The sequence below is a fragment of the Peromyscus maniculatus genome, chromosome 2 (genome assembly GCF_049852395.1).
Source record: "Peromyscus maniculatus bairdii isolate BWxNUB_F1_BW_parent chromosome 2, HU_Pman_BW_mat_3.1, whole genome shotgun sequence".
Taxonomy (NCBI): Eukaryota; Metazoa; Chordata; class Mammalia; order Rodentia; family Cricetidae; genus Peromyscus; species Peromyscus maniculatus.
Window position 1 is genome coordinate 25,755,623 of NC_134853.1, and position 27,327 is coordinate 25,782,949.

General features: G+C 40.6%; 1 protein-coding gene and 2 pseudogenes across 5 annotated transcripts; all 3 read left to right on the plus strand.

Annotated features, from left to right (window-relative positions):
- Nucleotides 1-4,870: 4,870 nt before the first annotated feature.
- On the plus strand, nucleotides 4,871-27,327 carry Osgin2 (oxidative stress induced growth inhibitor family member 2). 5 transcript variants are annotated; one of them, XM_016001798.3, is made up of 6 exons: nucleotides 4,871-5,053; nucleotides 16,333-16,487; nucleotides 18,582-18,718; nucleotides 19,561-19,752; nucleotides 23,178-23,269; nucleotides 25,544-27,327. In XM_016001798.3, exons 1-6 carry the CDS (start codon nucleotides 5,001-5,003, stop codon nucleotides 26,577-26,579), a joined length of 1,665 nt encoding a protein of 554 aa, XP_015857284.1. In that variant the 5' UTR covers nucleotides 4,871-5,000; the 3' UTR covers nucleotides 26,580-27,327. The 5 variants fall into 5 exon arrangements, with proteins under 5 accessions (XP_015857284.1, XP_006983329.1, XP_042126750.1 ...); XM_006983267.3 differs by lacking the exon at nucleotides 4,871-5,053 and adding an exon at nucleotides 5,347-5,528; XM_042270816.2 differs by lacking the exon at nucleotides 4,871-5,053 and adding an exon at nucleotides 5,386-5,714.
- LOC143271806 (tubulin alpha-1C chain pseudogene) lies at nucleotides 13,075-13,964 on the plus strand (annotated as a pseudogene).
- On the plus strand, nucleotides 14,059-14,875 carry LOC102925492 (tubulin alpha-1B chain pseudogene; annotated as a pseudogene).

Sequence of the window (27,327 nt, forward strand, 5' to 3'; positions counted from 1 at the left end):
AAGAGGACTACTATAAATTTGAGGCCAACCTGGTTAACACAGTGATTTTCAGCCTCGTCAGGACAGCTTAGTACTCCCTCTTCCCTCCAAAGATAGGGGGACAGTTGGACAGTTTTTCAGTTCATTGGCTGTTTAGGAATTGTAGGATTTGAATGATGGGCCTGAGGTACTTTGCATGGAAACTTCTCGACTTAATTGGCAGTGGAGGGGAAGTGCTAATGCTCAAGCACAGAGCATGTTTTAGAAGTTCCATGGCATTCTAATATGCAGCCAGGGTTAAGAAACACTACTCTGCTCAAAGTGCAAGACTGTTTCCTCCCATCCCTGCCCCCAACAACTGCTCACTTCTCATCAGAACAACTCTCTCCACGCTATCCAGAGCTCCAAAACCACAAATCCTACCTGCAGAAACACTGGGAACTCTATCCACTAGAGTGGAACAGTAGGACAGATTGTTTCTCTTTCTGCCCCTTTGTGAGCTCCTGTCACCAGCACACAGCACCACGTGGAACAGAAATGTTGTGTCAGAGTGAGGATGTGAGAAGAATGGAGAAAAGGGGTAGCAGCTAGGTTGGCATCAGTTGCCCAACAAAGCTGTTCGATATTCAAGCACACATTTTGGTATTGTTATGATAGAAAAATATTGTCTCAAACCTCAGAAAAGTCCATTTCATGTATGTGTGCCTGGCATAAATATGTAACATGGATAAAGTGGGCGGAATGCAAAAACAATGAAGAGGTCCTCAACCCATCCTTCTCCAGCCCTTCCAATCTTGTTACCTAGGGACAACCGCTCTGTTTAATACCCTCATACCTGGAGGAAATAATGCTTATGATGCTAATTCTTGATTATTGTTAGATCATGCCAAAACCTCATGACACAGATTTAACACATTAAACTATCCCAAAATTTCTCTACCCAGAACATGTAATTATATCACTATTGCTGGTTTTCCCACTAATTACATTTGTGATTTTAAATCTATATTACAATTTATATTTATTTGAACTATAGGCAGTATATCATCACTTCACAAGACAATTGTGGTCCACAAACTCTTAATCTCCTGTGGTTTTTTTTATTATAGTGTCTAACATTTGCAACCAGTTTGGTGAGGATAATGAAGAGCTTCCTATTTAGTTTATAGGACTATAAATCTGAAAATGGGTGAATGTTATAGGAATTTATCAGAATCACCGTATGGGGTAGAGATTAGAAAGAACAGCTATTTTTTAGAGGTACTTTGACCTTGAAGAATCCTTATGGAAAACAGTGATTGTTTTGCTGAAGGGGCTTTGCAGCCATCCCATGACTTTGGTCACAGGATGCCTCAGACACACCTGAGGCTCTTGTATTATTGTGTATTGCACATAATAAATAATAAAGGATTAGTCATGGGGGCATGTGATGCTCTCCTTCAGTAAGACATGTAAATTAAGATTAGGGACCTTGTTATAAGAAAATAATTTGTGTAACTTTCAATATACAAACCTTTGTATGGCTGCTCAGGGTTCAGTTCATCAGAGCCTGGACCTTCCTCCTGCCACACAGGTCTTCAAATTTCATCTCGGAGTGCCTTCTTTCTTCAACCTCCCTGCACTGCACGGTGCACCCCGCAGGTGATGGTTAACTTTGTCTCTATAAACACTGTCCAGGCAAGTCTCATTCTGCAGAGCCCTTACTGGACATTTTTGTCACAGAGCCTCTCAAATGGATTTTAAATTGCAGTTTACTTTTGTCGTTAAAGTCTACTTTTATGGCAGCCTTATTAGGACACGTTCTTCAAATATTTCCAGAATACTATCATATCTAGGAATGCCTTTTTATTACAGGCAATTCCTTACATCCTTGTAGTCTTTTAATCTAGATAGGAGACCTCCAAGCTCGAAGACGTTACCTGGAAATTTCAAAGGTTTATCTTCTAAGACTCTGTCCTGTTGACAACAAGTCTTCTGTTAGTCTGATTTTCACTCCTCTGTAAAGCTCTGAGACTCTTGCTTATTCTGCTCTTCTCAAATTCCACAGTATTCCTTCAAGCATGTGTTTTCTGGGCAGTGTGCAGTAGGGGTAGGTGATGTGCATGTGCAGACTCTATCTTCTTTTTCTTTTTTGTTGTTGTTTTCAAGACGAGGTCTCTCTAGGAAGCACTGGCTGTACTAGAACTGTCTATGGACCATGCTGGCATCAAACTCAGAGATCTGCTTGCCTCTGCCTCCCAAGTGCTGGAGACAAAGGCGTGCGCCACGACCCCTGCTTCTTAATTTTTAAATATTTTCTTACTGTGCATTTCACCCAACATCTTCTACCCTCACTTTCTGAAAAATATATAAACCTGTTACCTTTTGTTGCATGAGGTGTCTCAATTTTTGTTTTTGCTCATTGTATAGTAATGCAAACAGTGCCTATACATTGAGCTTACAAGCCGTAAAACATGTAAGTATCCCCTAACTTAAGATCACCCCTTCCATTTAGTTCAAAACACACCCAACCTCAGCCCTGCTGAGTTTACTTGGGTGTTATCCGTGTTCTACCACAAGCCAGGCTCTGCTATACAACAGTGAACAAAGAAACAAAGTTCTGACCTCCTAAACTAACTTTGGAGCAGAGAAAGGAAAAAGAAAGCACATTACAATAACGCATGTCAGGCATGGTTGCCGACTGTCTGCAGCTGCAGTCTGACTGGGCACACAGCTTTTCCTTCACAGTGATAGGATCTTACAGTGTAACTTGGGGATTTTTCTGGATCCTACCCACATTAGGCTTCTTCTGCTCTCTTATGATTCTCTAAAGTAACCTGTATGAAATATAATGTACGAAATTATTTTCATTTTTTTTTCTGTAAGTTCTGTGCAGCCAAACAGAAACTTTAAAAGGGTTTATTTAAGTGTGAAGCCTTTTTGTTAGACTTCTGTCCCTGGAAGTCTAACCTCATGTCTTCAACACAGCTTCTATCTCCAGTTTTGTATGCCATCACTAAAGTATTCCTAATACTTCCTACCTAGGGTAGAAAACCAAGCTGATGACAATCCCAGAAGGCACAGCTGCCTATGGAACCATGAAGGATCAATGGTCTGGATGATAACAAATTTGAATGCATCTCAGCTTCAAGTGAATGAAAGAATACCCTTTCTAGAATCCTTCCTGGAACTTTGAGTTACTGGCTTTTCTGACACCGCCCACTGCCAGCTTTGCCCAGAGTACACAAAATGCAAGTGTTTGTTTTGAATGATTAAAAACTTGTTTGTAGAAAATGCAAAATCATACTCTCTTGGCTCTGGCTGCCATACTATAATACCACAGACTAGAAGTGTTTTCTCACAGCTCTGACACATTCAAAATGTTAGGGGCTGGAGAGAGAGAGCTCAACCACTAACATTGGGGCCGGAGGTGGGCTCCCAGCACCAATTGGGCATCTCCCAAGTGCCAATACCTTCAGCTCCAGGGGAGTCCCACACCCGCTTACAGTTTCTGTAGACACCTGCACTCATGTACTCATTCCTGCCCCACACACCCTGTACACCAGTGATTTAAAAATATTTGTTAAAAAAAGCATTAAATACAAACCAAAGCACACTTGAAATCTGATGTACCCACTTTATTTTTTCTGCAACTATTGAAAAGTCCTACAATTTAAAACAAAGCCATAAAGGAAAAAAATGTATAAAAGAACAATGGTATGAATATTAGGAGAAACATAAAATTATGTGCCATATCACTGATGCAGAAAAAACAAGAAACACACACACACACACACACACACACACACACACACACACACACACACACACAGCTTTCCTCTTAAAGGGAATAAGAAGAAATTATTCTGAAGCTATTTTGAGTGACCATTGCCTGGGAACACAGATTTAACTGACCTCAAATTTCATGTTCCAACTGGAAGCCATTTTTATGAAGTTTTACAGAACGAAGAAACCAAGGCAAGTTTAAAGCACATTGAAATATTTTACTAAAGTGCATCAGAGAGGCAGGTATAGCAAGATGAGGAAATCTTTACTATAGTCTCAGGATGCTAGCTAATTGCATTCTTAGCTTTTGTTGGTGGAAGGTAGTGGTCTGCTAAGTTAATAGATTCTAAAAGGTATTCTATCTACTAGTCACAAGATGTTAGTTCACACATAGAGGTGGCCAAGTAATGGCTGTTCTGCAATGCTAGAACTAGCCCAAGATAAGGTAATTAGCCTCTGGACCTGTAGTATTCCAAACTTTCCACTGTACTGCAGTTATAATCCATCATCCTCTGCAGATACCGCCTCTTTCCAGAAATTCTCCTTCACAACTGTTAACACTTTAAAAGCAATAAAATAAACGGTCATACAGGTATGATTTCAAAGAGGAGAAAAAGTTTCAAAAAGCCGGTGAATACACTTTTCGATATGGAATCCTGGAAGCAGGCTGAGTTCTTTATTTTATGAGACAGGGTCTCTCCCAAAGCCCTGGCTGTCCTATGTAGATCAGGCTGGATTTGAACTCATGGTGATTCACCTGCTTCGGCCTCTCCAGTGCTCGGCTTAAAGGCATGCGCCACCATGCTCTGCCAGGGTGATTCTCTTAAAAATCCACAGACTCCAACATTCTGAAAAACTTAGAGGACTTCTTTTAAGGACATAAACATACACGTTTTAACTGTCCCAAACAATTATGACTTACTGGGAGGGGGAACGTTGTCTGTGTAGAACAGCACGTAGCCAACTGTTTCTAGGGTGTCTACCCCCACCTTCTAACTTTGGACAAATACCAAATAGGATGCACTCCCTATCCAGGATTTTCCCGGCTGCCAATGGAATCGCAGACACCTGGAAGAACTCACAACATGTTCTGGCCCTGCCCCTTTCCCCAAATGTCTCTGCAGGGCTGAGGCCATCCCCACCCTGGGGAATGTGGGGGCCGCGCTCTTTAAGAAGGGGGGCCGAACGCGGCCAGGAGAAGCGCCAGGCGTGCGGCCGGGGCACCTGGGGTTTGAGGAACTCTCAGGGTGACCGCGATGCGGGGGCCGCGGCCGGACGCACCCGAGATAGTGCGAGGACGTGGGCTCAGGTAGGTTCTGGTGGCGGGACTCCTGGGCTTCCGGGAGACTCGCAGGCCGGAGGGCGAAGCCCGGCCTCTCCAGCTCGGCCACCCCAGGCAGGGCGCGGGTAGCGGGCGCCCACTCCACGCCCTGCGCGTAGGCCGCGTGATGGCCCGCTCGCAGCGCCGCGGCCGCGCGCCCCTCCCGCCGTGGGCCCGCCCCCCGCCGCGGCCCCGCCAATCGGCGGCCTCGCCCGCGCGCCGCACCGGGTGGGCGGAGCCGCGCGGCGCCCGCCGGCCGTCGCAGCGCCCGGTCCCGCCCCCCGCGCGGCGCTCATCAGCCGCTGCGCCGCCCTGCCGCCGGCGGGGAGGAGCGGAAGGCGCTGTGCCGGGACGGACGCCCGCGCCGGTGAGCCGCGGTGCAGGCGAGGCGCGCGCCGGGACGGCCGCTGCCGCTCTCCATGCCTGTGTGGTGCTGCCGCTGCTCCCTGGCCGGTCATTTCAGGTGACTTCCTCCCCCTCTCCCGGGACGGGTCGGAGCCCGCTCCGCCGCGTGTGCTCCTCGGCCGCCGCCCGCTGGGCCGGCGCCGCTCAGAGCTCCGGGGACCCTACTCTTTTCTTGTTCCCTCTTCTTGTCGTCGCCGGACCGCGAGAGTGGCTAGGCCGGTGATGAGTCGATTGCGTGTAAATGGTAAATGTGAGAATCCGGGAAGAGCCTCCTTTAAATTGTTACCTTTTAAAAAATCCAGGGACATAAGTTGCTGGCTTGAAGGGAAGTAGAGAAGAATGAGTCGTGTAGTGACTACGGATTGTGACTTACTAAGATGTTGGTCATTTTAAACCATGGAGAGAATTGGGAAGTGGCAGTTTTATATTCAGATTATGATGAAAGTTTCCCAAGGTGAGAAGAAAAATAGTTTTAAATATGAATGAACGCTTGTGTGTTCCAGATCCAGTACAACTGGCCAACACTTCAGAGAATTACAGAAAAGATCAAAAGTACTAGAAACTGGGTATTAACAGTGGGGTGAAGAAATTACGTTTAGTAAGGACTCCAGAACGCTGTTTTACATGTATGAATGTTACAGAATAAGGATGTTTAACACTTGGGTTTTGTTTTTGAGGTTTTTTTTTTTTTTTAAGAAACTGATTAAGAGTTGTTTAATAGAAGCTCATACAATTTCGGCGGACCATTAACTTGCGTGGAAAGGATATTAATATAACTAACCTATAAAATTCTAACATTTCCTTCATTATAAAAATGAGCCACAAGTCGCAGTATTTGTGACTGATATCAACACAAATCACGGAGCTTATTATTTAATATAGATAAGTGCAATGTGTATTTAATAACATTCACAGAAGAGGTTGCAAAGGGATTCGAGGTTGAGAGAAAGCGCAGACTCCTGCTGTAATAGAAACAAGCTAGGTCTGCCCAACTTAGTTTATAATGAGACTAAATTCTAGATCCTACAAGTCGTAAGTCATAGGTTGCTAGATAACTTCTAGACAGATTGTAACAAACTGTTCACTCTGAGTTGTAGAAAGCAGGCTGTAGTGGAAATTTGAAGCCTTTGGAAAACTATATTCCTTTTAGAAAATACCCCTCTGAAAGCCTTCTGGCACACACCTTTGGAATACTGTTGAACTGTAAGGAGAAAGCTCCGAATTCATACTCTTGTGGCTATGTGGTAAATACTATATGCTTGTCTCTGTGATAAGAAACTTTGGGGAGGGAGTGAAAAGTATTTGCTACATTTTGTTGCAGGGAGAGAAGAAAGCATACCTACTACATTATAATTGTATCGTGGTTAAAATTCTTCTGTTGTTAGGTCCAGGGTTATTTTATTTTATTTTTTTTAAAGATTGTTTGCCAGCTCCTTCAGGAACATTTCTAGTCTAGTGTGTTTCCATTCATTTATTTTTGTGTCGCTGGGGATGAAATGCAGGGCCTTGCTGCTGAAGCAAGTGTTCTACCATTGAGCTGACATCTTCAACACAAATGCTGTCTTTTGTGCAGCTTTCAAAAACAGTTTGTGATTACATTTGGGAGTTTCTCCAAAGTCTACATTAATAGGCATTATGATAGAATTGCACGTGGGTTTTTCAAGGGAGAAAACTTCACATTTCTACTCTGGAAAGTAAAATGTGAGACTGCCTTATTTGGTACGTTAGAACCTTTTTTAATATGGTAGTGTCAGTTTGATAAAACCTTAAAATAGTGGTTTGAATTCTCTTAGAACTGAGGTGCAAAGGCATTTCATTTGTATTTGATTATTTAGAAAAGTGTTGCTGTGATTGAGTTGTCTTTTTTTTTTTTTTTTTTTTTTTGATTTTTCAAGACAGGGTTTCTCTGTGTAGCTTTGCGCCTTTCCTGGGACTCACTTGGTAGCCCAGGCTGGCCTCGAACTCACAGAGATCCGCCTGCCTCTGCCTCCCGAGTGCTGGGATTAAAGGCGTGCGCCACCACCGCCCGGCTAGTTGTCTTTTTAATTACCAAATATTATGCCTATGCTATCTTGTTTAGAAACTTTGGACTATAGTGTTTCAAAAACAAAATGGAAGGCTTCCAGAGTCATAGCAAATGTTCTTTAATGTCTGACAGTGTGGTAACATCTTTGCATGCATGCAAAATGCTGTTCTTTACTGGTTCCTATATGTCATTTTACATATTTTGCAATTTTATTGGTGTCCTGAATAAAGGAACAGTGGATTTAAAAAAAAAAAAAAAACAACTCAAAATAGTTTGCCTTAAATAAAATATTCATCAAGTTGGCAATCCAGGTACAAATGAACATTGTTCATAGTCCTGAACTGCAGCACACATGTGCTGAAAAACATAACAGTAACAGCAACTTCCTAACTTAGGTGGTGCATAGTTCCTAACGCACTCACATTTCACTAGTGCTTTAGGCAAATGCAGTTAACCAGAGTTTGGGAAATGTATTGCCCATGGTTTGCCACACAGAACAATTATACTAATGACTAAGAAATGAGGAGGAGTTACCTACACCATGTAATTCATGTAAGCTAATGTACAGAGAATTTAGAGCTGCCAAACCTTTGGTTCTTTTTATCCTTAAGTCTTAGGAAATGTCCGAGTCAAACTTCTTGAGACCCACACCAAATGCAGCAGTATTTCAGAATACAAGATTGATGTATCAGAGTGAAGTATACTTGTATACAGCAATACTGGATAATCAGAAAGTGAAATTAACAAAACAGTTCCATAGGCAGGGTAGTGGTGGCACACGCCTTTAATCCCAGCATTTGGGAGGCAGAGGCAGGTGATATCTTTGAGTTTGAGGCCAGCATGGTTTACAGATAATTCCAGGAAAACCAGGCCTACACAGAGAAACCCTGTCTCAAAAAAACTAAACTAAACTAAAATTAAAAATAAAAAAAAAGAAAATAAAAAACCAAAATGGTTCCACTTAGCATAAGAAATGAAACACTAAGAAAAAAAAATAACAAAAAAACTCAGTTTTGCCATAGGGATTGAAATACCTAGTGCATTTCTCAGAACATCTTCACTCAAACATGACTGTACATGGAAGGGTATTTTATGTTCATGGGCTGAAACTTGCATATTCTTGTGATTGATCTACAGACCAGTGCAGTATCATAAAAATAAACTGCATGTTTTGTACCAGTTGATATATGGGAAGTAAAGGGACCCAGGATAGTCTCTCAAAGGTTAAAAAAACAAAGTTAGAGGACTCACCATTTTTGGTTTCAAAATTTACTACAAAGCAGCAGTAATCAAGAAAACTTACTGCTGAGATAAACATAAGTATAAAACATGGAATGAAGTCGAAAGCCCAGAAATCATTTCATTTTTGGTGAATTAAGTCTTTGATTCGGGGCCCCATAAAAACAGGAAATGGATATTAGTCTCAGCAGTTGTAGTTCATTTGGATCCCCACAAAGATCTGCACAAACAAAAGAATGAACTTGTCTACTTGCACACATTGCACATTGCATGAAATCAGAAAATTCTTAGATGAAAACATAGTAAACATTTGTGGCCGTGAATTATGCAGTCATCTACTACATATGATACTGAAAGCACAGCAAAAGAAAAAGTACACTGGGAGTGGTCAGAACTTCAAATGCACGTAAAGGATACCAAGAAAGTGAAGAAATAGACAGACCATCAAGATGGTAAGGTGCTTGCTGCTGAGCCTGTGACCAGAGGGATCCCACATGGTAGAAGAAAATTGACTCTCAAAATTTGTTTCCTGATTTACACACACACACACACACACACACACACACACACACACACACACACCTGCATAAAAGCGAAACAAAACCCACAAAATAGGAGAAAATATTTACGAACTATGTATCTAAAGAAACTTGAATCCAGAACTTATAAAAAAAAAAAACTTAAAAGATAATCTATGCCAAATTTAAAAACAGGCAAAGGATTTGGAGAAAGACAAAGAGCCAGAGAGAGAATAAATGACAAGTACATGGAATGATGGTTAATATTAGAGGAATAAAAATCAGAGCTACCATGCATTGTTACTGGGACAATGGAGAGCTACGGGTGTGGTATTTAGTAATATTATTAGGGGAATAAAAATCAGAGTTACCATGCTTTGTTACTGGGATAATGGAGAGCTAAGGGTGTGGTATTTAGTTGGAGGGGATGATAATTTTAGGGAGGGCTCAGTGGCTGAGTGCTTTCTGTGTATCATGAGGACCTGAGCACAAATCTCTAACAGTCTTGTTAAAACCAGGGTGTAAAGGACAAGTGCTGTGTATGCCTATAACCTATGGATTTGGGGAGGCAGACAGGTTGCTGGAGCTTGCTGGCTGCCGGTGTAGCTCAGGATTCAGTAAATCATGAAGCAGGGTAATAAGGCAGTGTGATAGAGTGGGATTTCTCCCCCTCTAGCGTCCAAGCTGCTCATGGGCACACCATCACTCAACCTGTATACATACACTGGGGACATATAGAGGAATAAAAGCTAATAATAATTTTTTCCTGAACTAGTGTTAATTGCAGAAAATTGAATATTTTGGAAATCATGGATTTATTGATGAGGACTTCACAAAAAAAGCAAATGAACATTAGTTTTAGTAAGAAGTATTAGGGCAGTTTGGATCCCTGCAAACAAAAAGAATATACTTGTCCACATGGTCACCAGACTCCTCAAAAGGTTGTTTAATAGGTTAAATATATCACATTAAAGATTAAAAAAAAAAATAATGCTTCCTCCATTTACCTTGGTCTTGGGCCCCTCAAATAACCTATTTTCTTCTCTTCTTATTCTTTGATCTCCTGAAAGCCATTGATTTTTCTTCATTAGCAGAAATTCCAGAGGACATTTATTTCTAGTTGTCTGAACCTCTAGATAATGTACATGTGTGCCCGCGCACACCCACACACAGTATGAGGGGGCAGATCCAATGAAATAAAAAAGTATTTACTCAGGAATTGATAGCTGTATTAAAATTCTCAAACTTCTTGAAACATCTTGACTCATGATGTTGACCTGGTCTTAATGAGTCACCCAGAATATGACTTTTAGTTTTCCTTTAAATGGAAGTGATTTGGAGTTTAAGTCATACATAGTTTAGCCATGCAACACTTTTCACAGCATTGATTTGTAGAGTTAAGAAAGTATCTATGGGCTTATTTTTAAGTCTGGTGATGACCTGATGAGTTTTATTAGATTTGCTTACAGGAACATGGATGAGAAGTTATTTACTGGAGCATAGACTCTTTACCAGTGGCTATACCACTGAAGAAAATCTCTCTCTCTTGTCTCAGCAACATTAACTGCCGTTAGATCTTGAGAAAGAGGTGGAGCTTCTGAGTGCCTTCCAAACCATGACAGGATCTTGTGCTCAGTCTCATGCAGGTAGTCAGAGCTGACGTGAGTACAGAATACAGAAGTGGTTGTGGCACCCCAACTCATTCTCTGGCTGTTAAATCTATTTGCCCTCTTTTCAGCAATGTCCTGATGGCTGGAGGGAGTGAGGTAGATGTCCCAGGCGTGGCTAAGCACACCAGTCACTTACTTTCAGCACTTTGAACAGTTACGAGTCTCTACAATAACTGCTGCCTACTGTACAAGAAGCTTCTCTGACCAAAGCTGACAGCAGCACTAGTCTGTGGGCACAGTTATTTAGAAGCCAGTTTGATAAGAACATCACATCCACTTAGCTGGCGGGTGGGGGGGAGCCACCACCACTACCAGCAGCTGCAACAGAAACCAAAAACATAGTAGAACGGGCTCCCACAGTAATCTTGCCTGGCCAGGCGGTAGTACAGCATGCATGGTCCACAGCTGAGTAGGGATGTTGACCATTTTCTCTCAGCAGCCTGCATGCCCCCTTCTGTTACTCTGAGGGCTAGCCAGCCTGGACAAACCATCTTTTCCAGTTACAGCTTGAATTGTGTATCCTGTATCCAGAGCATGTGATATCTTCAGCAGTAGGTCTTACCATCCATTTCTGTTGCATTGTCAACAGCAGTGTTAATTACTTGCATTATTTTGGGGGCCCCTGAAGCCTTCTTGGCCAATAGCTTATAGGTATATAGCCGACCTCTGGGCATTGGGATTTTCATTCAGCAACCTATGGGTTCTGGGAGAAACATTATTTATCCACATAGGGTAGTGCTATTTAAACTCTTTCAAATTTCCATATGTTGGTGGAGGGGTGTATGGAGGCCAAGGGAGGGTATTGGATACCCTTCCATATCTCTACCTTACTCTCTTTGAGGCAGAGTCTTGCTGAATCTAGAATTTGCACTTTGGGGCTAAGCTATAGCAGCCACCAAGCTCCTGTGATCCTCAGTGCTGGGATTATAGGCAAACAGGGACCATGTCTGGTTTGTTATGGATGCATCGATCCAAACTCAGGTCCTCATGTTGTATAGCAAGCCATCTCTTCAGCCCCACCCCATTTCTTAATTTTATTTTAAAATTAGCTTACTGACTATTATGTTTCTTTACGGCTTTTCCATGCATGCTTAGTTTTGTTTGACCCTCTTCCACTTCTCTCCCATCTCCCTGCTCTCCTTTCCAATTAAATGTTTCTACCTCCAGTAATTCACCCTTCTACTTTGTGTTACCTGTTCTAGTGTGCCCCACACCCTTTAAGGTTCATCTTCCCCTCTCACGGGTCTCTTTCTAGTTTACATGTACTCCAACATAAATGCCCACACTAAAATTAGAAGCTAGGATCCAGTTATGAGAGAGAATATGTGGTCTCTGTAGTTACCAAAATTGTAGCATAATATAATTTTTATATTTCTCAGGTTTTATCTGTGGGAGTGTCAATGTTTAAGGTAAGGATGGCTGGAAAACACTAAAAGGAAGAGCTGCAGCTCCCAAGACAGAATTGTGACCTTTACAACAACAGTAATATAAATGGGGTTTGGATAGCTAAAATGTCCAGTTGGAAGCCTGCAAAAGAAGTAGGGTTTCTCCTTTGCACGTACTGGAGAAGTATGAAGAACAGACCAGAGAATAAAACATTCAGGTTAGAGATAGCTCAGCCTAATGATCTAAGCTCCATCCCTGTGCCTCACATTGTGGAAGGAGAGAACAGACTCTCACATGTTGTCCTCTGACTTATACAGAAGTACCATCACATATTTGCAACCCCCCTGCCTCACAGAATGAGTAAATAATAACAACAATAATAATAAAAGCACAAGTTAGGCTGAACTGGGCATTGCACACCTATAATTCCAGTACCTGAGTAGTAGAGGCAAGTGGATCAGGACTCCATTGCCAGCCTCTGCTACATACCGTGGTTGAGGCCAGTCTCAGCTATATGAAACCCTGTAGAAAAAGATCTCAACAAGAGGAAAAAATACTCAAGTTTAGTATAGCTGCCAAACAGCAGAAATAGGAAAGCAGCAGCTATATCTGGATCTAACGACAGAGGTGTGGGTGGAATGATCCTGAATGGGGTGGACTGAGCATAAACACACTCCTGAGGCAGGCTTGCATGTGAGAATGGGCTACCTTTAACAGCCATGCTAACAGGTTATCTGCTTTCCCTATGTAAGAGGACTATAAACATCAGATTCTCTTACATCACTACTTAACAGTTGTGCTATAAGCAATACCTCTTGCTCACCTCTATCATCCATTTGAGCCGCAGAGCAGCAGCCATGTGTGAGTGCATCTCCATCCACATTGGCCATGCTGGTGTCTAGATTGGCAGTGCCTGCTGAGAGCTCCTGGACCATGGCATCTAAGCCTGATGGCCAGATGCCAAGTGACAAGACCATTGAGGGAAGAAATGACTCCTTCACTGACTTCTTCAGTGAGACAGGTGCTGGCAAGCATGTGCCCTGGGCAGTGTTTGTAAACCTGGAACCCACAGTTACTGAAAGAGTTCACACTGGTTCCTACCACCAGCTCTTCCACACTGAGCAGCTCATCATAAGCAAGGAAGATGCTGCCAATAGCTATGCCTTTGGCCACTATACCATTGGCAAGGAGATTATTGACCTTGTCTTAGAATCCACAAGTCTTCCGGGCTTGGTTTTCCACAGCTTTGGTGTGGGAACTGGCTCCGGGTTCACCTCCCTGCTGAAGGAGTGACTGTCTGTTGATCATGGGAAGAAGTCCAAGCTGGAGCTTCTCTATTTACCCAGCTCCCTAAGTCTTCACTGCTGCAGTTGAGCCCTACAGTTCTATCCTCACCATCCACACTACCCTGGAGCACTCTGATTGTGCCTTCATGGTAGACAATGAGGCCATTTATGACATCTGTCATAGAAACCTTGACATTGAGTGTGGGGCATTTATCCACCACCCCCACAGTTCCCCAGAGTTTTCTTGAGTGCGATCAGCAGGAAATATTAGATAGAAGGATTTATTGCGGAGATAAACAGATAGAAAATAAAGGATAGCCTCGAGAGGGCCTGGAACCTATTCCGACTGTCTCTGGCCCAGGGTTTTTATAGAGATGTCAAGGGGTGGAGCAAAAGACCTCCTCCCCCAGCACAGCCAAGTGCAGACCACCTCAGACACCTGCACTCAGGCCCGTGGTCCTGATCATCCTCTATTCAGACCTGCTGGTTAAAGCCACGAGGAACCCAAGAACGGGCTCCCACAATTGAGCACCCAACCTATGCTAATCTAAGTAAGTTGATAGATCATACATTGTCTTTTATCATTTCCCTCAGACTTGATGGGGCTCTGAATGTTGACATGACAGAATTCCATAATAACCTGATGCCCTACCCTTGATTCCACTTCCTTCTGGCCATATACTCACCTATCATCTCTGTTGAGATAGCCTACCATGAACAGCATTTTGTAGCAGAGATCACCAGTGCCTGCTTTGAGCCAGCCACCAGACAGTGAAATGTGACCCGCACCATAGTAAATACATGGCTTTCTGCCTGCTGTACTGTGGTAATGTGGTTCCCAAAGATGTCAGTGCTGTCATTGCCATCATCAAGACCAAGTGTAGCATCCAGTTTGTGGCATTAATTACCACCCTCCCACTGTGGTACCTGGTGGAGATCTGGCTAAGGTCCAGAGAGCTGTGTATATGCTGAGCAACACCATAGCCATTGCTGAGATCTGGGCATGCCTAGATCACAAGTTTGATGTGATGTATGTCAAGCATGCCTTTGTGCACTGGTATGTGGGTGAGGGCATGGAGGAGGGAGAGTTCTTTGAGGCCCATGAAGACATGGCTGCCCTCGAGAAGGATTATGAGGAAGTTAGTGTGGATTCTGTTTAAGGGGAGGAATAGTAAATGTCACAAAGGTGCTGCTTTTACAGGGAAGTTTATTCTGATCCAATATAAAAAGTTGTGGTCTAATCAGTTAATTTCTCTGTGGCAGTGTGTGCTTTCATAAGTTCCTGACTTATGCTTTAACCATGAATGATTTGTCATAGACCCAGACTGTCCATTTCACTGATGGGTTTTAAATAAAGTATTCCCTTTATTATCAGTGTTACAGCTCTGAGGAGAAAGTCACATGTCACAACAAACCTCACACAAGAAACGTATTGGGAGGGAAAAATCCAGGAGGATGACTGGGTTTTTATAGGGTTGGGGTGGGGGTGATTTTCAGGATGGCCTGGGATTGGAGGGATTTTGTGGCTTGGTCTTGGGCTCTTCCCCTAGCCCCCAGACATAACTGTTGCTGACTAAAGATGAAAAGTAATAAGGTGATTCTACTCTGAAGTAATCTAAAAATAACAGCTTTAACTGAGTACATTTATTGAGTGAACATGTCAGAATACTGAAACTAGTGTCTAGAGAGGCAGTTGGGAAATAAAGATTGGAAGTCAATGTTAAGGTCTTTCCTTACTTGAAAATGCGTAGACCTCATTTCTTTTACCAAAAGGCCCAGTTTTGTACAATAATCTTTCCTCAAAATATCTGTGACTAGGGCTGGAGAGATGGCTCAGCTGTTAAGAGCATTGGCTATTCATCCAGAGGACCCAGGTTCAATTCCCAGCACCTGCATGGCAGCTCACAACTGTAACTCTAGTTCCAGGGGATCTGACACCCTCACACAGACCTAAATACAGGCAAAACACCAATGCATATGAAATAAAAGTAATAAAAAAAATCTATGACTAGTTCTGTCTTACAGGGTTTCTCTGTGTAGTCCTGGTTGTCCTAGAACTCACTCTGTAGACCAATTTGGCCTTAAATTCAGAGATCTGCCTGCCTCTGCCTCCCAGACGCTGGGATTAAAGGTGTGTGCCTAGCTGAGGAAAAAATAAGTGCAGGGCAAACAAGCTCTTCTTAGGCATCTCAAAGGAAGTACAAAATCTCAAGTATAATCCTGTGTGTTTGGTTGGTTGGTAGTAGAAGCTGTGTGTGTGTGTGTGTGTGTGTGTGTGTGTGTGTGTGTGTGTGTGTGTGTGTGTGTGTGTGTGTCTGACAGAGACAGAGACAGACAGCCTTGGGTCACTCGACCTGCTTTTTCTAGATGGGCTCATCCACTGGCCTGGAGCTTGCCGACTGGACTGGACTGGCTGGCCTGTGAGCCCCAGGGATCTGACACAGTGCTCAGCCTTTTCATGTGGTTTCTGGTGACTGAACTCAGGTCCTGATGCAGGCAGGCGCTTTACCAACTAAGCTATTTCCCTAGCCTGGAAACAAGCTTACTCAGGAGTTAACTTGCTTACAAGATACTCATATGAGATAAATGGCTGCTTCAGATTTATGGACTTAAATGTTATAATTTGGAAAGCATTGTGCAACTGATAGATATTTTATTGCCTATGTAAAATATGAGAAAAATTAGATTTTATAAAACCTAAATTAACTATACTTTTACTTTTGTTTTTGTTTTAAAGAGACTATAGTGACACTGAAACTGAAGGAGAGATTTTTAATTCTTTAGTGCAATATTTTGGTGATAATTTGGGGCCGAAAGTTAAAGGGATGCCATTAGTTGAAGAAACTTCTTTACTTGAAGATTCATCAGTGACGTTACCTGTGGTAATAATTGGTAAGTTACTATATTTTATTTCTTAAAGCTAGTTACTACTTTTATGGCATTTATAATTCTGAGGTTCTTACATTGTACGGAAAAGGCTCCCCATCTTAAAATAGTAGCAGTTTGGATGTTCCTACCACAAATAACAATATGTATCTGAAGTGATGTGTATGTTACCTTGATCTGATCACTATACATTGTATACACACATTAAAATGCCATGCTTTTCCTCACAGGTATGTACAACTATCATGTGGCAATTAAATATCTTAAAAGGACAAAAGACAAAAGTATAAGGAAATGCTTCTGTGAATGGAGGCAGAATAAATAATAAAGAACAGAATTATAAAGTATTAAGTTGTTTGCTATGTTAAAATAACCATTACCAAGTCTTTGGAGAAGGATTGGCTTATAGGATAGAGTCTGTGTTGGAATGCAGTAGCTTTTCATTGAATTACTGATAATAGCCGTTAATGGTGACCAGTATTATTAGAGTTCTGTGGGGGTCATTCTGTATGTTTCATTATTGGATTTCAACTTTATAGCTCTGGTTTTGGTTTGACACCTGTAGACATACCTGTAAACTGAATGACGACTGTAAGTTAGTAACTCATGCTATTTGACAGTGACATTATAGTGCTCTACTGTAATATTTATAATGACCTAGAATATAACTTCACTCCTGTTCTTTGTATCACCTTAACAGGTAGGATGTATAACTATTAAAATTAAGGTATTCAGTAATTCAGTTTTTAAAACTTTTGATAATTATATTCATTTAATTTCCTGCTATTTATATTTTTCATCTAGTACTCAAACTTGAGGAAGTCAGATAAGACTTGTCTTAAAATAGCATTGTGGGGGCTATTCTGAACCTTTTGCCTTTCTAAATAGTTTTAGAATAGATATTTAAAATTCTTACCTTTATTGAGTTGTTTATTGGAATTGTATTAAGTCTGTAGATCAGGTTAAGAACAACATACACTCATTTTGAGGCTTCCTCTCTGTGAACATGGAATCTCTTTTCATCTATTTAGGCCTTTTTAAAATTATTATTTCTTTAGTCAGAATTTTGTGGTTTTCTTTATGTAGCTCTTATACATATTGTTAAAATTATGCTAAAATGTTTCTCTTTTGATATAAATATAAATGATAGTGTTTTTTTTTTCCAAATTCCACTTTTTTCATTGGTATAAGGAAGTAGTTGACTTTTGTGTATTGACTTTTATCCTTCAATTTTGCCATAATTGCTTATTCTGGGATCTTGAGAGGTCACTTGAGATTTTCTATGTAGATAATCATGTCGTTGGCAAACAGTGTTTTTTGTTTTTTGTTTTTGGAGCTGAGGATGGAACCCAGGGCCTTGCGCTTGCTGGGCAAGTACTCTACCACTGAGCTAAATCCCCAGCCCCCAAACAGTGTTTTTTTTCCCTCCTCTTCTCCAGTCTGTGTGTCTTTTATTCCATTCCTCCACACCATCCATCATGACGATGAGTATCTGTTTTTGTTTTTGTAATTTTAAAACACATGTTCTTTGTCATGTTGAAGAAGTTTTTCTCTTCCGAATTTGCTGCATGTTTTTTAGCTCCTGGATGCATGCTGGGTTTTGTGAAATGGCTTTTCTTGCATTTGCGGATATTACCAGATGAATTTTCTTGATTTTTTTTTTAAATGTCTATTTTTTTTTTAAATTTGTGTGTGTGTCCCTGCATATATGCCACGGCACAAGGACAGAATTGGTTCTCCTTCCACCGTCTGAGTTCCAGAGGTTTAATTTAGATTGTTAAGGGTGGCAAACGCCTTTCCCTGCTGAGCAGTCTCTCTGGCCCATTGTCTAACTCCACAGCAGTTGTAATAAAGAAGTAGCCTATAAAAACGTGTATTTTTCAAGAACAGGTCATCCTAGGGAACTAATTTTGGAAGTGTAGCACAGAGTTGAAGCCTTAAGTAGACAAGATACTGAAAGACACTGAGAGAGAAGGCAGAGGTCAGAAGTTTGTGAATGTAGGTTTTAGGTGATTACGGAAGGAAGAACAGGTGAAGGGAAGTGCCAAGCCATAAGAGGATCAACTTACATCATTTTCCTTTTTTAAAAAAAAAATATAGGAAATGGACCTTCAGGAATATGCCTTTCGTATATGTTATCAGGCTACAGACCATATTTATCATCTGAAGCAATACATCCAAATACAATCCTACATAGTAAACTAGAAGAAGCAAGACATCTCTCCATTGTTGATCAGGTATTATTTGTTTCATCAGTTTTAAAAGATATTTTAATGCTGAAGCAAGATTAGCTTTATTTATATAAGTACTATTTCTTTGTTGTAAATCATTCATTCTAATTAATGCTATTTATTTTAGCTTTCTAAATATATTCTGATGTCATATTTAAATTATATTGAATATTTGATCAAAATTTCCCAAATCCTAGTGGAGTTTTTAAAAATTTTATGTGACTGTGGTGCAGGTTTATGTGAGAACATGAGCGTGTGCCTGCATGTAGGCCACAAGTTAGCCTTGGGTGTTAATTCTCAAGCTGTTCACTATGGGGTTTGAAGCGAGGTCTCTCAGGACTTAATCTCACCTAGTAGGCCAGGCTGCCTAACCGGTGAGTGGGAGAAGTCCTCCACCTCCACCTCCACAGTGCTGTGGTTATAAGCATGGTCCACCACACCTGGCCTTTACCATGTGGCTTCTAGTGACCAGACTCAGGTCTTGGTGCTTGTGAGGAAAACGCCCTGTCCTGACTGAATATTCTTGGCAGTCCTGCCGGAAAGGATTAATATGTTCTCTGTGCTGAAATCAGTTTGGGAAGTGCTACCTTTTACATCCTAGTTGGCATTTGTATGCCAAAGGTATCTTCAACTCTTACAAGGATTTTTATTAAAGCTTTGTTTTAAATCTAAACATTGTCTATATTCATTTTGCCAAGGAATCTAGTATGAATGAGCTCAAGGAAAATATATGTTCTCTAACTCTGTAAACTACTGAGTTGGCATGTCCTTTATTAGCATAATTGCCTTGACTTTTTAGGCTCATATTTTTTGTTTGTTTATTTGTTTTTGTTTTCTCTTTCATTCAGGACTTAGAATACCTGTCTGAGGGTCTGGAGGGCCGATCATCCAATCCAGTGGCAGTACTTTTTGACACACTTCTTCATCCAGATGCTGACTTTGGCTATGACTACCCATCCATTCTGCACTGGAAATTGGAACAGCACCATTATATCCCTCACTTGGTTCTTGGTAAAGGCCCGCCTGGTGGGGCATGGCATGTAAGTATGTTATTCACATTTTAGTGTATATTGAGGTATTTATTATATTTTTGCCTTAATAAAACCAACTTGATTTTTGTTTGTTTTGTTTTTTTCCCAAGACAGGGTTTTTCTGTATAGCCCTGGTTGTCTTGGAACTCACTCTGTAGACTAGGCTGACCTCAGACTTAGAAATCCACCTGCCTCTGCCTCCCAATTGCTAGAATTAAAGGTGTGTTCCATCATGCCCAGCTTGCAACTTGAGTCTTTAGCATACACTATAGGTAGTTGAGCCAGATTTTTGTTAATGATAGTCTTTGAATAAGTGTATCTGTATACTACCCTCTAAATTGTATAGAAAAAAATTAATGGTACATTTTTCATAATAAATTAAATTTCCTTAATTTAGAGCTTAGAAAAATTTCACAGGGTGTTTTAAAAACCAGCATATATTACTTCCATGTATTTTTCTTTCTATTTTTTAAAAAGAAAATACTTATTTTATTTTATGAGTATGGATGTTTTGTCTGCATGTATGTCTGTGCAATATGTGGGCACCAGCCCACAGAAGCCAGAAAAGGGTGTCAGATCCCCTGGAACTGGACTTAGAGATGGCTGGAAGCTGCCATGTGGGTGCTAGGAACCAAACCAAGGTCCTCTGGAAGAACAACCTGTGTTCTTTTTTTTTTTTTTTTTTTTTAAAGATTTATTTATTTATTATGTATACAGCATGTATGTCTGCAGGCCAGAAGAGGGCACCAGATCTCGTTACAGATGGCTGTGAGCCACCATGTGGTTGCTGGGAATTGAACTCAGGACCTCTGGAAGAGCAGTCAGTGCTCTTAATCTCTGAGCCATCTCTCCAGCCCAACAACCTGTGTTCTTAACCACTGAGCCATGTCCCCAGCCACTGTTTCCATGTATTTTCAAGGTTTTAAATGAAAATATTGTAAACAAAAGGTTTAATTTGAACAAAGGACATTTCTCACAGTTCTGGAGCCTGTAAAACCCTGGCTAGAACTCAATTTTGTGATTGTTTTAGTGTTCTATTTCTATGAAGAGACATGAGCAAGGCAACTCTTAGAGAAGAAAGCATTTAATTGGGGGCTTGCATACAGTTTCAGAAGTTTCGTCCATTGCAATCATAGTGGGGAGTATGGCAGCTTTCAGGAGTGCTGGAGAAGTAGCTTAGAGCTACATCTGTATCCACAGGTAGCAGGCAGAGAGAGTAAGACATTGGGTCCAGCATAGGCGTCTGAAACCTTAGAGCCCACTCCCAGTGACATACCTCCTCCGACGGGGCCACACCTCCTAATCCTTTCAAATTGTTCAGCCAACTAAGAGTGCAAATATATAAGCCTGTGGGGGCCGTTCTCATTCAGACCACCACAGCAGCACGCGGGTTTCCTACGCTTTAACCGTTTGTCCTGTGCTGCTGCTCTTGCCCTTGAATCTTGCCATTTGGCAAGGATGTGTTAAAGTCTCCCAACAGGCAATGGTGAATGACAATCTGCAAGTAGAGCTGCCAAGCAGGGAAACTTGTTTATGCTTTGTATCCATAGACACATGGATACATTAGCCTAGGTTGGCCCTGAACTCCCAGTGAGGCAAAGATGACTTTGACCTTCTATTCTTCCTACCTTTTCTCCCAAGTGTTGGAATTACAGGTGTGTCCCACCATACCTAGTTTATGAGGTGCTGGGGACAGAGCACAGCTATGTGTATGCTAGGCAAGTATTGTTATCAACTGTGCTAAGGCCCCTATCTCTATATAGATTTGTGTGTGAGAGCAAGCAGTGTCTGACCTCAGCCACTCAGACCTCTGTCTGAAATGCACTAGTAATCACCATAAATCACACTGTTAGGATAAACTTACATGGTCACAGAGGGACAGTATTACCCAAGGCTCAGGTATGCAAATACACACTCATTAAGTAGAAGATACCAAAGGCTTAGACATCATCTGAGAGGCTGTGCAGAGACTGGCCTTTTTTAGAGATGTAAAACCTTGAACCAGCCTTGCAGAGTCTAATACTTCTTACACAGGGTTCAGTTTCTTCTAACTCCTTGAAGGACATTGATGTTCTTTTTCATTATTAGGCTGTCATATCAGTTTATATTTTGCCTGGAACATTCTCCTTTTCTAAAACCTATTTGCATCTGTTAAGAAGTACCACTTCACATATGCTTGGGCAGTACTTCTGTCACTTTTGTTCCTTTCAGAACACTGTCATCCCAGTGACAGCAGGCATTCATGGTATAGACATTACATAGGGGAGTTAAAGGCCAGATTGGCAAATAGGAGACCTTGTGTTAAAAAATTACGTGAATGGGGTGGAGGAATGGGGTAATGGTTAAGAGCACTGGCTGCTCTTCCAGAGGTTCTGAGTTCAATTCCCAGCAACCATATGGTGGCTCACAACCATCTGTAATAGGATCTGATTCCCTCATCTGGTGTGCGTAAAGACAGGTCACTTGTATACATAAAATAAATAAATATAAAAATTATAGATGTTATCTTTTCAAAATTACATAAATAAATAAACACACCAGATACCCGAGACCCTGTCTCAAAAATTATACCAGTGACTGAATAAATTTATGATAACATGCCTCTCAGTGCTAGGCTGTGTAGAACCAGGGCAAGTTATAAGAGTAAGAGCTGAATGGGCTTGCTGGTGAGTGGGTAGGTGCCTTGGCCCTTGGCTTTTTTGCTTTGTTTTGAGCAAAGCAGAAGTAGGTTGAGAAAGCTTGAGAGGTTTACTTCTTCAATGATAACACTAACCCCAGTGCCGAATCTGTTTCTCAGGCAACCACTGCTTAATTTTCTATTTTTAGAAAGTGATTATATTATATCCAACCTAGTCCAGATTTCAAATTATAATTGATAGAGAAAAGTGGTTTTCTAATTTAAAAAATCTATAAAAATTACCAAGACGAATAAACAAAATTTTGGAAATTAGTGAACATTTTTCTTTTGTTTAAGAAGAAACAAATGCTGCTTTGTTGTTTAGCATGTATATCTTAATTATCCTGATCAGAGACCAAAGGTAGTGCTGTAATTTGTTTCATAAATGTATAACTAAAGGTAATACCAAGTGGTGAAAATGTATGAAAGTCTTATTAGAGTGAAGTTTCAGAGGAAATGCATTGTAATTGGGAAAACATAAGATGCTTTTATTTCTGAAAATGGATTAATTCACTAGGATTAGCTCCAAGTGCACCTGCTTTTCTTTCATGTGACTGTTACTGTTTGTGTCTGAAAACAAAATCCATAGTGTTTATATACCACTCTTTCTTTTGGACTCTTGTGAACAAGATATAATATTGTGAACAATATAAAATATTATATTTTATATAATATGAATTTGTATATAAAAAGACGGGTTAGCTTTCACAAGGTAATATTGCTTCATTGCATTGTTTTAACTGTACTTTCCAACTAGAATATGGAAGGCTCTATGTTGACAATCAGCTTTGGAAATTGGATGGAGCTACCTGGACTTAAATTTAAAGATTGGATGTCTAGCAAACGAAGGTAAAATTTTTTGATGTGTGAAGAAAAGGGGGTTGTGAGAAATTTCTGCAGTGTCTGTGAATCCTATATTAGATAAAATAGAAATACACTTCTTAAATAAAAATTCTTTTGTGAAACAGTGATTATGAGCTAGTTTCCACTTAGGATGCTGTAATGCTATGTGTACGTAAAGAACTGTTTACAGGGGCCCTCCTGTAACCTTGTTAATCAGAATTTATCTTTGATATTAAATCACTGTTACTTTCTACGTATGAATTATTTCTACCTATGCAGCTACCAATGCATTATTTCTCAAACTTGTGTCAGTTTTTTAATGGGTATCTGTTTATATATACTTAATGTATACCTAACCTAAGGTGGTTTGGTTTTGTTTTAGTTTGGTTTTTTGAGACAGAGACGCTCTACATAGCATTGGTTGTCTTGGAACTCACTATGTAGACCAGGCTGGTCTAGAGCTCACAGAGATCTGTCTGCCTCTGCCAGGATTAAATCCTCAGGAATTAAAGGTGAACACCACCACATCAGGTGTTTATTTTTGAAGAGTAAAAAGTAGTGTATTATGATTGATCATTTAGAATGATAAACTAAAACATGGAATGTGGCTGGCTACTTGAACATGAAGGCAAATATTTAATTATAAATACTTTAAGTAGGACTGATAAATTCCTTCTTGTAAGAAAAAAATACAAGTCTTACTCGTTTGGGGGGAAAGAACATAAAATTCAAAAGGAGAAATGTGAAAAGCCCTATCATTTTCAGGTACATGTATAAACTAGATAGGAATTGCTAATGCAGAGTATCTAATTTTACTAATGGAAGTAAGTTAAAGCAGGAATTGACTTAATCTTTGTTAGAGTAGAGATGTAAAGTTTGAGTAACTGACTTCCTGCTAGGTAGCAACCATGTTTAATCCGTAGAAATTTTCCTTAATTCTAAAAGATTTGAGATCTAGATCATGATGAGCTTAATTAAGATTAAATCTTCACGGGGCTGGAGAGATGGCTCAGTGATTAAGAGGACCCACGTTCAGTTTCCAGCACACGGTGGCTCACAGTCATTCATTATTCCAGTTACAAGGGATCTGATACTCTCCTGACACATATGTGCACCAGACTGGTATTTGGTGCACATAGATACATGCGGATGAAACGCTTATACATAAAAGATAAAAAACAGAGCAAAAAGTAAAATTTTGAAACATTCACTTTAGACTTTTTAAAATGGAAATGTGTAGAGGTTGAAAATTTGAAGTTGCAAAATCAGTGAAATTGTTTGAATTCATTTGATAATCATATTCTTAGATTGTTGAGATGAGTGGCAAAAGGGGGAGGGTTTGCTTTGCTTTCTCTCACATTTCAGAATGATAAGTGCTTATCATTCTGAAGTTCACAGAAGATGACAGGTGTGCCACTGCGCCCAGCTTTGTGCTGGGGTCTTCACTTGGCCACTGTTAGTTGCTGAGTCATCTGTCTAGCCCCCTGCAGAGTGGTTTATTAATGATGCATCTAAATTACAGTAGTAAGATAAAATAGGCTGATCTTTCAAATATCTACATTTTAATCCATTTATTAATTGAAAGCTCATCAAGCATCTCCCTTCTCACTTGCTTTCTTTGATCCTCTAGACAGTTGACTTGTTTTCTTGTCATATACACATGCATAAATGATCTATGTACTGAGTTAAAATCTAGGACCCACAAATGAGATTGGCTTCATTCACTTAATATGGTGTCCCCGTTGCATATATTTTCCTGTTGCATGACTTTATTCTTTATCTGGGGGGGGGGAGCCATTGTTTTTATATGTTATATTTCCTTTACCTGATTTCTGTGCTGGACACTTAGGTTGGTTCCATAGCTTTGGGTTGTAACTAGTAATGCAATAAGCACTGATGTGCAGATATCTCTGTGATATGTTGACCTGAAGTCCTTTGGGAAAATAAATACCCGAGTGATATAACAAATGTCGTGAAAGATGACATGTATATGAAAGATGTCGTGTTGGTTTTTTTACCCTCCATACAGATTTCCATTATTATTCAACTAGTTTGTATCCTTTACCAGCAGTAATCCCTTTCACCCACATCCCTATTGGCATTTGTTATGTTTTCTTAATGACTGCCATTCTGACTAGGATAAGAAAATGTGAGAACATACGAGGATAATTTTTATCTAACAGAGTCTTGAAAGAACTAAGATATAAAAGCTTACTAGCTAGGAAAGTAATCTGAAACTGAAAATGATCTCATAGGGTATTTTCCTTTTTCATCTTACAGGAACTTGAAGGGGGACCGTGTTATGCCAGAGGAAATAGCTCGCTACTATAAACACTATGTAAATGTCATGGGTCTTCAGAAGAATTTCCGAGAGAATACTTATATAACCTCTGTATCAAGACTCTACAGAGATCAAGGTGATAATAACGGTAGTCAAGACAGAGATATTTCAACAAAGCATTTACAGAACCAGAAGTCAAAATTTATCAAGAGAAACTGGGAAATCAGAGGCTACCAGCGAATAGCAGGAGGTTCTCATGTTCCCTTTTGCCTATTTGCTGAGAATGTAGCTCTTGCAACAGGAACGTTGGATTCTCCTGCCCACCTGGAAGTTGAAGGGGAAGAGTTGCCTTTTGTGTTTCATTCAATGCCTGAATTTGGAGCTGCTATAAACAAAGGAAAATTGTGTGGCAGAACGGATCCAGTGCTGATTGTAGGTTCCGGCCTTACTGCAGCTGATGCAGTACTGTGTGCTTACAACAACAATATCCCTGTGATCCACGTATTTCGCAGACGAGTAACTGATCCAAGCTTAATTTTCAAACAGCTTCCGCAAAAGCTGTATCCTGAGTATCACAAAGTCTATCATATGATGTGTACTCAGTCATACTCTGCAGACTCAGATCCTTTATCTGATTATACCAGCTTTCCTGAGCACCGTGTGCTTTCTTTTAAGTCAGACATGAAATGCATTCTTCAGAGCGTCTCTGGATTGAAGAAAGTATTTAAGCTGTCTGCGGCTGTAGTCCTAATAGGTTCTCATCCTAACCTGGCGTTTCTGAAGGAACAGGGGCGTTACCTAGGCCGTAACTCAAGCCAGCCAATAACATGCAAGGGTAACCCTGTGGAGGTCGATGCATACACCTATGAGTGTGTGAAGGAAGCCAACCTTTTTGCTTTGGGCCCTTTGGTTGGAGACAATTTTGTTCGATTTTTAAAGGGAGGGGCATTGGGTGTTACGCGATGTTTGGCTACAAGACAGAAGAAAAAGCAGCATTTGTTTGTTGAAAGAGGAGGAGGAGACGGGGTAGCTTAAGGAAGGTTTACAAGTCATTTAAATGGACACTTGACCATTAAAGATTTTTAACAGTGGTTTGCAGTGTATTGGCTTGAATGAACTGGGAGAGCCTCCGCTGTTACTCTTCTGAAGTTAGCAAAGCTTGGTATCCCAAGTTGTATTAAAGTGTATCAAAGGTGTCACTCTCAGACAAATCCAAACACTGCCAACTTGGTATACATCATGCTTTCAGTTAACTAGAATGCTCTTTTCTAACTTGGCATTTATAAAGCCAGGCATTAAGACAGAACTCATACTTAATTCATATTGGGTCACCTACTGCTCGAGGGATGTCCAAGGGCCAGCAGCATCAGCTTCCTCTGTAGCTCATTAGGAATTTAGGCTGACTGCACTTCCACAAGATTCCCAAGGGTTGTGTATTCATTGAATGCAGTTTGAAGTGCACTGGCCTAATTGAACATGGGCTGTAAAGTATGTATGCTGGGGTAGGATAGGAGGAAGCATTTTCAACTCAGGTTTTATTTATTTTGAAATTATCAGTTATATAAACCTAATTTATTACCAAATATGATGGTCTTTAAAAATATTTTTACTGTTGAAACGTAGGTAAGTATTTGATATCCTTACTTTCTTGTAATTTAACATTTTAATAATGCTGACATCCAAGAATCCATCAAGGTACTTTTTAGAGATTTATTCTGTTTAGCTACCATAACATCTAATGAATCTGATTTGCAATTCAATAAATTGTGGATGGAACTACTTA

Coding starts and splice junctions, on each gene's coding strand:
- Osgin2 (XM_076563863.1), top strand. CDS start 12,435: ATGTCCAGTTGGAAGCCTGCAAAAGAAGTAGGGTTTCTCCTTTGCACG. Junction 16,488..18,581: donor GTTACCTGTGGTAATAATTG/GTAAGTTACTAT, acceptor AAAAAAATATAG/GAAATGGACCTTCAGGAATA. Junction 18,719..19,560: donor ATCTCTCCATTGTTGATCAG/GTATTATTTGTT, acceptor TCTTTCATTCAG/GACTTAGAATACCTGTCTGA.